The 13092-nt window shown below is 37.3% G+C and overlaps 1 protein-coding gene across 2 annotated transcripts in view; it reads right to left on the reverse strand.

The window, feature by feature from the left end:
- LOC131154126 (uncharacterized) overlaps positions 1 to 13092 on the reverse strand; it is a 71835-nt gene that overhangs the window by 32870 nt on the left and 25873 nt on the right. For both annotated transcript variants that reach the window (XM_058106662.1, XM_058106661.1), the window contains exons 4-5: positions 11839 to 11996; positions 1416 to 1491 (exon numbers count right to left, since the gene is read on the reverse strand). In XM_058106662.1, the coding sequence (XP_057962645.1) occupies positions 1416 to 1491; positions 11839 to 11996 (234 nt within the window). The remainder of the gene's footprint in view (positions 1 to 1415; positions 1492 to 11838; positions 11997 to 13092) is intronic.

A 13092-nucleotide genomic window follows, 5' to 3' on the forward strand; every position in this document is an offset into this window, starting at 1 on the left:
AGAGGAGTCCCTAACTGGTGTTCCGGAGAAGGGGGGGGGGGGGCAGCGGAACGTGGTCCATAACAGCCTTTCCCTTTAGCAAGGCTATTATATCCGACAAAGATTTTTCTAGAGCCTCAACTCGCTTCTCCATGGAACTCTCTACATTCTGCACTTCCTAAGGGTCCAACACTCTAGCTCGGGATATGGTAATTATAGGATCTCGAGTGATGGGGAGGGCTTTCTTCTTAGGATGAATTTTGCCTGAATCTTTTCCTTTTTTGAAAAAAAAAAAAAAGGAAAAAACCAATAATAAATAAGCAATCACCTGGCAAGCAAACATATGGACAAAAAAAAAAAAAAAAACTACTTAAAGTCATTATGTCTCATTGTCCATTACAATTTCGTAGCCCATGCAGAGATATTATCTCACGGGAATCATACTATATTAATCATGAATCCCCAAGCAACTACACATCATAGAAGTTTACCCCAAGTCATCTTCTCAATTTGTCCCCCTAAGTACTCTGATAGTCTTTTGGCAGGATATCACCATCACGAATCCTATTCCTCTTTGACTCTAGGGTCTCTTTCATGGGATTCTTAAAGTCATGAGACATGGTGGCAAGAAAAAAGAAAAGAAAGACCTATACCTATACAAATCTCAAACAAACCACAAGGAAAACGGGAGAGCAAGGTTGGTTTTATACATGACAAAGTATAGCTCCAGTGTCCTAACATATAGGTTTGAGTTCTTGGGTTATCAACATTGGCTCTATACTAGATATAAGGTGCTGGTGCAGGGCTTTGGCACTAATTTAGGACTCTAAAGGTTCCTAGGCTGTCCTTGTTGACGTCGTGAATGGCTAGTAAGGCCCCCCTATCCTTGAGCCATTAACGACTTTAGGCGGACGAGATTCAGTCTGAGTGAAGGATTTTTCAGACCTACGCACAGGGCGATGCCTCGCGAAGGTCTATACTACTACCCCTCCCTAATTCTAATAGGTTCGAACCTAGGTATATTGCTCGTGCAGTGTTAGTGGACAATGTGTGCTGGAGCTATCAAATATGAATAGACAATTGAAATAGATTCATCATGCAACAACATCATAAAGACTAGAAGAATATACAAGTATTCACAACGCAACATTCAAGTGCACATGGATGGTGGTAAAAGTCAAAAGATGAAGGGCCAGCGGGAATTTGCAAATTTGAAGAACTCAACAAACTATGATGGAAAGGGTAGGGGGTCCCTTGGCTAACATTGTTTTTTTTTATTTTTTATTTTATTGTATTTTTTTTTTCCCTTTTCTTTCCTTTATGTGGTGGGCTTCTTGTCCCCGCATGTTGTGCCTTCTTTTCTTTTCATCTAATATATCTTCTTTTGTTATTAAAAAAAATGCTTCAAGTTAATGGGATTGATAAAGAGAACTCACCATCACTCCAACCCTCTTCAATTTGCAAGCCACTGGCTTTCTGAGTGGCCCATATTTGCAGTGGAATACGAGCTTCCTGCAGGGATTATGATTTATGAAAACTACAAACGAAAAAAAATTATCACACAAAAATAAAATTATTATAAAGTAACAATGCGAAGAAATCGGCCTCAATTCAAAATCTAAAAACTCCAGACACAACTGCATGCACGCACAAGCCTTTGTATTAAGACCTTGTGCCCATAGCCCATATAATGTGGAACATAAACTGCATCATAAATTAATAGAAGTAGCATTGATGCAGCAGTTACTAGCATACAAGAAAAATACACAAGCAATACACATATCTGAAATACAAAGGCAGAAAAATTCATAAGCATCCAAACTGGGGTTGCAGACTTGTTGCCACCACAGCCATGTTAATCATTTTGGAAATGTTTAAAGAGTTGAGCCCGTGGCATTCTTATCTTTGGATATCCTCAAAATTGAGGAAAATTCTCATAATAATAGTGACAATGATGATGGTCGCGACAGTGCTGTTGATGGCCGTCCAAGAAATTTCAATGATGATGACAACAATAGAATCAAGAAGCAATAAGCTACCACATAGATATCAATACCATACAAACAACATGTAAGTAGCCAGAAGCAACTTTATAGACTAGGTAATTAGACTAATAGGAACCCCTAAATTTTGTGAAGTCTTAAAATATTGGAGGTGTGCCCAAAAAACAGATCACATCTTACTGGAACTAGAAGCCAAATACCAGCAATAGAGATGAGGAAGATGCTCAGGAGAGCAGTGTTTGATGTGGAAAGAGGTAAGTTCCAGATGGAGGAGTATAAATTCAATCATGACAAAGAAAGACCAGTTGGTTTGAGTCCTTTATTCAATGAACAAAGAAATACATTATAAGGAGAGAAGAGAGAATGTACAAGTGGGAGAACAAGGCATCCTCCAAAACAAAGACAAAATAACACAGAATGAAACAAAAAAGAAATCCTGAATAACTAATGAAGAACTACTAGCCAGTCCCTTTATAAATCAATCAAAGGAATTCTCCCATAGCTGCCAATCACCAAAACCCAGTGTGATACCAAAAATACTGCCGCACAATATAAAAGATCCCTAAAAACAGCCAAATCCTTAAAAATTCTAACATTATCGTCCAATCAAACGCAACCAATCACTGCAAACATAGCATATCCCTAGATTACCTTCCTTTCCTTCCGCTTCAAAGATGAATGGCAAACACATAGCTACCCAAAAACATTAAACAACTCATTCCACAACTCCTACGAAATAGAGCAATGTAAGAACAAACAAGAAGTGGGCACACCAATCTGCTAACAAAGGAAAGACACATCAGGAGACAAAACATTAGTTGGCCTTCCCTTTAAAGGAGATCTCATTTTGTATTAAATCTTCCAAAAGATGCAGAGCATATAAAAGAATTTATTTTGGATGAAATCTTAGGGCCCATGCAATTGTGGAGAACAACTCTCATTTTCAATTTTAGTTTTCCAAAGAAAGACAAAAATGCTAGCTAAATTTTTAATTTTACAAAATTGGTATAAAATAAATGAACAACAATAAAAAGTTTTGGTACTATTTTCTGGAGCAAGTAACTTTATTTTTTTCATTTCTAGTTTTTCAAATATTAAAAAAAAAAAGAACCTTTTTTCCACCTTTTTTCCAATTTTATAAATTTTTACAGAAAATTTGGATTAACATCTTTATTGCTTTCTAGATTTTTGACTTCTTAGTTTGCATTTTGGAGCATGGAAGTTGGATCTTAGACTTTGATTTGCATGGATTATGTATTGAGTCTCTACTAAATCCGCACAAATTCAAATCCAACACACAAAACCCATGATCCCAGATACCAACTTAAATAACTTTTTGGGAACAAGAAAAAAAAAATTAAAAAATAAAAAACAGTTTAGTACAACTAAATAAACTCTTTGTTTTCTACCTTTCAATACAAACTTCTGAAAAGAATAAATAAATAAACTGTAACTTTTATAATTTAAAAAAAAAACGAAAAATTGAAAACGGGAAACATTTTCCACAACTTAACAGGCCCTTAGATTTCTAAATAAAAGGATGTAACCAGATATGATTAATATTACGAACAAGTGTCAAAATCAACTAGCAAGAGAAATTTCAAGAAGAATTCAAAGCTCAAGATCTGCTATTCATTTCCATTAAAAAATGAAAGGAACTGGCAGTACTCACCAAGAGTATAAGATCATAAGTCTCCCTCTCATTTTCTCAAATGAACATCCCCTTGACGAAGGAAAAATTCAAGAACAGAGCATCATGACTACAAAAAACGATAAAGTTGAGAAAATAACTCAAGACAAAAGAGCTTCCCCAACTTAAGAATCTTCCCAAAATTAATTCCTCCCACCATCAGAACTTTATGCATAACCTGAGAGAAAAACAAATGTAAAACCCAAAAAATAAACTTCCAGGGGCTGGCATGACTAAGATTCATCCTGAACTCAAGCATCTCACCTTTTTTGAAGCTCATACTTCTTAGTTGCCACAAATTACCTAATGCCAAAAGAGTTAGATTCTAAAAAGAAAATCTCTCAGCATTTCCTCCTATGGCATGCTACTCAAATAAAAAATCTTCAAGAAAGACAGGTAATATGAAGGAATAAAGGGAAGCATGCCTGAACCAAAGTAACCAAACTAAATGTGATAAAATATAATATAAAGAAGGATCTCAAAAATATATTTATAAAATAAGAATCTCTTCACTCCTCTAACTAAGACAATTTAATCTTTATCCCTGCACTAAACCCCCTTCCAGCCCTCTACTCGTCATCCTACTCAACATATCCACACCACATTAGAAAAAGAGGGGGGCAGAGGGTCCCTATTCACTATGACAGAAAATACTGTAGAAGAAAGGCAATCCCAAATTTACTTCCTTCCCCTACAAACCAGAAAACACAATCACAAGCTTTTTTCAAATTCTAATCTCAAAACAACCCCTATCCTACCTCTCCTCAGGCATCATCCATTACCTTTTACTTGTTAGCCACCAAGGCTGCATTCAAAATCTTGTGAGCAATAAAAACACCCTGGGTATCAGGCATGGTGTCAACGATTAACTTGCTTGTTCAACAATGACTCCTGCAAATGATGGACTTGCTTGCAATGAATGATGGTCTTGCTTCTGCTCAATACTAAAGCTTGCAACATGGGCTTTTGAAATTTGCGTCTCTCGCTCTCTCTCTCTACAATTTTCACATTCCAGATTGTGAACAATCCATGACTGGGAACTAACAAACTGGGACATAAATTGCCAGGGGAGAAGGGGGGGAGTTAGCAATTTATGTTAACTCAGCTAAAGTGTAATCCAACAGAATTGCTGCAGCACTGAAAGATATCACTTCTCTTAGTCAAAGCGCTCCTGTAGGTGATAAGTCAGATTCCAGATGCAGCCTTCATAGAAAATGAGGTGTTCGGAGGAAAAAATAGAGGTCTTATGTTGAAATTAAACATTGAGAAAGCTTATGATAGGATGAGCCGAAGCTTCTTAGACAAGGTAATGGATGGAAAAGGTTTTGGTTTGAGATGGACGAAATGGGCCCAGGGGGTGTTTATCTTCTATGATTTTTCTCAATCTTAGTCTATTAGTGAACAGTGAGGGTGAAAATCTTGGTTTCATGCGTCCGGGGGTCCAAGACAAAGTCATCCCCTTTCTCCTTTTCTATTTACTATAGCAGTTGATGGTACAAATATGATGATTGAAAGAGGAGTTGATAAAGATTTGATGGACAGCAATTAAGGTATGCTATAAGGATTTGACCAAATCGCATCTTCAATTTGTAGATGATACTATCCCTTTCCTCTCAAGGGAATTTGGTTACTTCTCTAATTTGATGACCATTTATAGGTGTCTGAGAAAGCATCAAGGTTGAAAGATAACTTTTTCTAAGAGTGGTATGGTGGGTTTAGGTATTAATATGAATTCTTTTGCTAGGCTAGCAGGTTATGCCATTTTGACTAGGCCTATTAACTATTTCGTCCCTCTAGGAAGTAATCCTACAGCTGACTCTTTCTGGGACCCAGGGTGGTTAGGAGACTGGATGGGTGGAAAGGAGCATTCTTTGGTTTAGAGGGACATGTTACCCTGATCCACACTTGTCTATCCTCTATCCCTTTGTATTATCTTTCCCCTTTTAGAATTCCTGGGAGTGCGCAAGGAGGCTTGAGAAGTTGATGAGGAATTTTTTTGTTGTCAGGTGGTGGTGAGTGGGGTGGACACCATCTTATGAGCAGATCTAAAAGGGAGGGAGGCCTGGGTCTAGGTAATTTGGCATCCAAAAACATCTCTGTGGTGGGGAAAAGGAAATTTGGTGTTCAAAAATCTCTCTTTGATGGGGAAATGGTAATGGTGTTTTACTTTAGAACCTAATCCTCTTTAGCACAATATAATTTTCAGCGAACTTGGTTTACTACAAAATGCATGGATGCTAAAATGGGAATTAATATTATGTATTCGAGTCCTTGGAAGTTTGTGTCTCAGATTTATCATCATGTTCTTCCTAAAATCTAGTATAAAGTGGATAATAGAGAGAGAATTCATTTTGGGAGAACTTATGGGTGGTGGAGGCACCTTTGTCATATCGCCATCTCTTTCAGTTATCAAATCCTTATGATACCCCAATTTCTGCTTTTTCTCTTTTTGCAAGAGGACGGACATTCTTGGGATTTCAATTTAGGAGAAATCTTAATAAAAAGAGAGATTAACTCTCTTGACCAACTTGCTCAACTCTTCCATCTTCATTTGGTGAGTGATAAAAGGGTTTGTAGCTTAGATCCTTCAGGGGAATTCTCTTGTAAGTCTTTTTTTTCCCCCTATCTGATCATGATACTAATGCGGGCTCCTTTGGCCCTAAAATCTTAGATTTGGAAAGCTGAAAAGTTCCCTAAAAGCTAAAATCTTTTATTGGATTGTGATAGACTTTATTGAAGAAAATTTAAACTTTAACCCTCAATCCTCCACTTTGATCAAAGGTTGCTTAACAATCTCCCAATTAACAAACAATACTACTCCACGCCTACATTGACCCAAAGGAATCACTTTTTACATCTAAAACATCTTAGCCACAACAAAGGGACTGGGAAGAGGGACATTAAGTGGGCCAAAAAGGTTTCATAAAGTTATTGTTACAAGAGTTAGCACCCTCCTTCCCAACAAGTATTTCATCTTCCATCCCACAAGTTCTGTTCAATTTTTTCAACTATGGGGTTCCACAAACTTTTCTCCATGACTTATTAGCTCCGGTATTTCAAGGAAGAAACTTGCTGACAGGGACAGAATTATCTTTCAAGGAGGAAGGCTTACCCTCATCAAGAGCACCCTCTCAAACCTCCCAATAGAACGTTTATTTTCTCCATCCCTTAATTGCCAAAAGATAGTAGAGAATTCAAAAAAGATTCCTGCGAATCTGAGGAAGCATGGGAGAGGATTATAATAACATCTTTTAAAATGCGGGGTTGTTAAGCAACCTATTCGAAGTAGAGGCTTAGGGCTAAAGTCTCTCTCTACTTTCAACAAAGCCCACCTTAAAAAAATAGCATTGGAGGTTCACGGAGGAGGATCGCTATTTGGAAAAAATCATTGCTTCAAAATATGGTCATCATCAGAATGTTTGGGCCCCTCGAGAATTCAGAAGATCCTATGGTGTTGGAGTTTGGACTTTGGAAATTCATCAAGAGAGGCTGGGAAGATTTTTTTTTTTTTTTCTGCCTTGTTAAATTTGATGGAAAATGGGTATAATTTTTTTTTTTGGCATGACATTTGGTGCGACCCTTTTCCCTTAGCACAACACTTTCTTCTATATTCAGCTTGGCTTGTGACAGTGAAGCTCTAATTAGTAATCACCTCCAAATTTCAGCCGATGGGATTTCCTGGAATATTACACTGGTGAGGAATGCCTATGATTGGAAAATTTATCACCTGGTGGATTTCTTTTGCAGCTTGTAAAGATTTCAGAACATACCAAAGTGGTCCCTAGATAAAAACAGAAGCTTTACACTCAGCTCCTACTACAGGAATATCAATTCTGTAGCCTCCAGTAGCACCTTCCCCTGGAAATCAATTTGACAAACTTCTGGTCCCACAAAGGTAGCTTCTTTTATGTTGGGACGCAACACTTGGAAGATTCTTACAATAGAAAACCTGCAGAAAAGAGGACTGCCTCCTGGAAGGAGATGTTTTCTGTGCGTGGACTAGCTCTTGCATTGTTCTTGGACCAGAAATCTTTGCGATCTGCCCACCTGCTCTGAGCAGGCAGAAGAGATTACTGCCAGAACATTGAAGGCAGAAGTATGGGTTTAACAGGCATTCACTCAAAGAAAGAAGGAAATTTTTAACTCTCGTTCCCCTTACAATTTTTTGGATTGTGATGAGGGAAAGAAATAGAAGAGTTTTTAAAAGATCGGCTACCATTACATATTATCAAAGACGGATGGGATACTTCTGAAACTAGTTGTGTAGTGGCTTGTTTATGATAGACACTATAGCAATTCCAAATTTTTTTTTTACACCCTTTATTATGAGTGATTTTTCTTGTCATTGTTTGTACATGGGTTGCACCCCCTAGGTGCCCTTCAATGAATCCACCAGGATTAAGAAGCCTCCGGTGATCCATTCTCTCAGGTAACCAACTCAATTTTGCTCAAATTTACCTAAAGGCCGGAAATTGCTTCAAAACACAAAAGTATACATCTCAAATTAAGGATTTGCTCCAAAAACACCCCACAAGAGCAAACACGACATCTTTATTTTCTGCCTTTTCCGGACATAAACTATTCTAAAATACCAACATCCTCCCCCACCCCCCCACCCCCCGGGCGGGGGCTCCCCCTCTTTTCTCTGGTTTTTATAAGCATCTTATCAAGAGTTTCCATGACAAGGACAAAAGGCAAAAGCGAGAAACTAGGTCCTGTTGCCTCAAACCTCTCAAAGAATTGTAAAGGAACACATGGGACTTCCATTGATTAAAATTGAAATGCTTTGGGTGCATATGCATTTTTGTAACCCGATTGTGCCATCTATTGCCAAACTCATCTTTTCCATCACCAAAAGAATAAAATCCCAGAACACATGGCCAAAGACCTTCTACACATCAAGTTTGCAAATGACACCTTCTCCATTTTTAGGAGCACACAACCTCATTAGCAATAATGATAACATCAAGACCCCCCCCCCCCCACCCAAAAAAACCTCCACCCAAATGCATATTAAAAGGGTCCCATGACTAACAACCAAAATCTTCAATTGATTCATCAAAACTTTCGAAATAAAATGATCTTATGGACACTTCCCATGAGAATAATAGAACAGGAATATTGTTCTATTTGGGGATCAAAGCTACAGAGGTTTTTTGTGGATAAAAATATATATACAAAGAGAGAACAAACAAACATAGAATGGGAGGAGAACAAGACGTCCTAAAGGAAAAAAAATAATAATAATAATTACGATAAAATTACAGTTAAGCTGCCCTCCAATCCATCTGAAGATCAGACAGCAACAACCCCAAAAAAACACCTGATTGAATGGGCCCAAAATGAAGCAAAAAAACACTACTCTTTCCCATAAGAAACAAGTAGATATGTGATCCTTGAAGATTCTCATATTCCTCCTAAACCAAGGATCAATAGAATAGAAAAAACCACTAACTCCATAAAGCTCTTCCTTTCTATTCTTGCAAAACCCCCAATAATTCACTAATGAGATTTTGCCCACAACTCAGGATGCCACACAAGCTTCACCAAAACAAGAAAAAACAGCACTGCATAGATGGTTCACCACTTGACAATCAAAAGCACAGTTTGAATTCGAACTACACACAGAGTTCCATAATGTGCAAAATTCCGCAAAGATTTCCAATCTTTTTTGAAAACTTCTCAAGTTACTGGATGAGAAAGCCCGACGGAACCCATTTGGACACAAAGGCTTGTCTCAATCATACTCCTCCAACACCTTCAGAAAATTCCTTCCCCACTAAAAGGTCTCTGCAGCCAATCAATTCAATCAACAGCAATGGTTTGGAAAGGTCCAACACACAACTTCAAAGTAAATGTTCTATAGAACTTGCACATATCAGCCTTCATTTCCCTATATTCTTCAAAACCTTAGGATAGATCTCCTACCCCCTACCTAGTAAAATTTCTATAAAACATGCAAATTACCAGTCTTCATTTCCTTATCTTCTTTAAAAATTTCCCCATCAATCTCCATCTTATCAGAGTTAAATCTCTTTTGACCATTTGCTATCAACAGAGGCATTTCATGTTTCTCTCACCTTCTTTTTGCCGAAGTGATCAAGATTTCTGTCTCAAAGAAATCTTCAAATGAATTCCAGTGGGCCGCTACTGGGGAACGCCCATGAACCTTCTCCATATCAAGCAAATAAATCTCACCCATAAGTACCTATCTTTTCAGAAAAACATTTTGAAGTTATTCTTATCCCACTTTTATAAGTCTTGCTCAAGGTATTTAAACTTCTTGCAACCACAGAGCTTGCAAAAGACTTAACTTGGAAGTTATCCCATCAGTCCTTCCATCCATTACCAAATTTTTCTCTTTTTAGCCACATGTTTTTAAACCAAATTACAAAAAGAAGTTGGACCCCAAACTACTCCCACAGAGTGTAGGAGAATAGAATGCTGGCCTGAAGTTGAAATAGGAAGGATTTTTGAGTCACAGTTGAACAACTTTCTTCCCATTTGGATTACACTAAAATTTGCTAATCGAGGACATAGATCATATTTAAATTTGACCATGTGAACGATTCACCTGAAGTGGAAGGTCAACCAGATAATTCATATACTGGAAATTCTTGAGATCTTTCCGGTAAGCAGTCTCTTGATTTTCCCCACTTCCTTCATCAGTGTAAAGAATCATATAAAGTCTCTCCCACCCATGGCAACCTTACAACAGAAAGCTCAATCTGAAATAACTCACTCACCCAACCTTGGATATAAGGAACCATGATCAAGTCTCCCCCAAGAACCAATGGTTTGTCCTGCCTTTCTATGCTACAGCAGAAAGCTCACTTCAAAATAACTCCCTCATCCAACCTTGGATGCAAGGAACCATGATCAGTCTCCCCCAAGAATCAACGGTTTGCTCCACCTACCTCTTATCTTAAAGCAGAAATCTCACTCCAAAATAACTTCCTCATTGGACCTTCTCCAGGTCCATAAAGACCCACGAAAAATCTATATCAGCCAATCCTCTTGATATAATCAAATATAAACCAAGTAATAACCTATCCATATCACCATTCTATCCTTTTTTCATATCTCAACCATATCATCAACACTGACTTTGTTGGTAGGTGGATCCAATTTCCCCTTTCAACTGCCCAAACATTTTTCAGTTTTTGCTCATCAATCTCTTCCCATTTTTTCTCCTATAAACATTTCAAAAAACTAAAAATAAAGGTTTCATTGACAAACAATGAGTTCTACAACTCCTCTCCTCTCAACAGACCCATTTGTCTTCCAACTTCTGCCATATTTGATAGAGAATCCCAATCTCTCCAACTTCCCTGGTCATACTGCTCCCACAGTAACAGTAGCCTCCCTTCTTTCCTGAAAAGTTCTTCAGTACTCACTTTTTTTTTTCCCATTTCTGCATAGTTCAAAGAGTTAGCAAGCTTGATGCTCAAAACCATCAAAGGAAACCCTAATCTATCTGCTAACAAACTTAACTTTTCATAGCACCCAGGTCAAAACCTGCTTTTGGAACTCCTCACTGTAGCTCTGTATCAAGGTTGATTCCTAGAGGCAGTGTCTCAATCAACCTCCCCCACTCTTATCAGTCCTTCCCATAAAATTGTTTCCACATAGATAAAGGCCAAAGACTGCTCCCCAAACCCAGATTCGTGTCTTCCTACAAATTTCCAGTCAATCTTCCTCTGCTAGCTTTGACTCCTAGTTTACATTAAGAAGATTAATGTTTAAAATGAATTCAAAAAAAAAAACTTGTCACAAACTTTTCATGGAACCAGTTAATATTATAGCATAACTACCAAAAGCAGGTTCAGAATTCTTTATTAACATGCTACAGTTAAGAACCTCTTAATTCCATAGTTTAACAAAATGTGCCCCATAAAAGTAAAACCAGTGCACATCACTTCTCATTCTGAATGACATGTAGAAATTTAAAAATTAAAAAAAAAAAAGGAATAAGAGTTTGGAATTTACAGTAATTAACAGAAATGATACCCAAGGGTGAAATAAGAGATTCAGAACTTAAATAGATAACAATTATAATAGCTCCATTACAACACCGAATAAATGGTAGCATGCATGGTTGTGCAGCGATGCACCACGGATGAAGCAAAATTAATTAAGCAGCCCTTGAATTGCTTATGGAATTACCAGTTCAGTAAGATCTTTTAACGACTTGGAATGAGAGCGGCCACTCTCCAGTACCAGCCATCTCCCAGATAGCATACTTCTAACAAAGTACAAATAGCGAATAGTGACACCCCTGTACGATGGTGGTATGATGTTAGGCAGCATTGTTCGCACCACATCTGCAAATAAAATCAGTGTTTGATGGAATTTACTGGCTCAAATCACATAATAGAATAGAAATTTTAGAAGAGGCAGTATTTCTAGAAAAATATCATGTACATCACATAATAAGAAGATTGTATAGGATATACATCAATATTCCCACTTTGTCAATGGGCAAATACTGTACTGAGACTTAAGGCCTTTAACAACCCCCCCCCCCCCGGGGGCCATGCAGACCATTGCATGTGGAGAGAGAAACAAACAATGAACGCCCATCATGGGGACCAACATAATTTTTCACAAACAGACAATAAACACATGCAACGAGAATAGAGTAAGGACCTTCTGGCAACCTAGGTCTCATACTATGTTAAGCAACCAGTTAACCACAAGCTTAAGCTGCTAGGCTGTGGGAAAACAATGTTTATCAAGCCTTAACAATATGAAAGTTGGTTCAGCTTCTACGAAAGTGTATCAGGGAGATGTATTATATCTGTTCTTGTTTACTCCTGTCATGGATGTTTTGAGCAGGATGGTTGATAGGGTTTGGCTAAAGATTTTGTGAATGGTCATACACTAGGCAAGGATCATGTTGTTTCTCATTTATAATTTGTCAATTGGCCAATGATAGGATTTCTTTTTTTGATCTTCCATCCTACCCCTGCCACAAGCATGGTCTTAAATTTCCATGAATTTGAGGAGTTTCCATTCAAATTTTTCTGCTTTCGACTACCCTTGCAATTAAAATGGCTGTCAATTTCCAATTTACAAAATTTCCATCGAAATTTCCATGGATCATCCAAAATTTCAGCTAATTTTATTGGAATTTAAACCAAAGAATGAAATTTCCTTAAAGTTCAACTTTGAGACTCAAAACTCAAATTGAAATTTCCCTTTTAATTTACCTTCTTTTTTTTAGTGAAACTAAATATTATTACAATAAATATATGAGCTATAGCTTTCAAACTTTTGAAATCATATGAAAAATTAAACATAGATGTCAGATACAACATTTTGGCCATTCATGTCTAAATTATCTGTATTTGTATAGTAAATAATATTTAACTGATTAATAAATTTCATATATATTAATCAATATGTTTAATGAGGTAA

This window comes from Malania oleifera, chromosome 4 (assembly GCF_029873635.1).
Source record: "Malania oleifera isolate guangnan ecotype guangnan chromosome 4, ASM2987363v1, whole genome shotgun sequence".
Lineage (NCBI taxonomy): Eukaryota > Viridiplantae > Streptophyta > Magnoliopsida > Santalales > Ximeniaceae > Malania > Malania oleifera.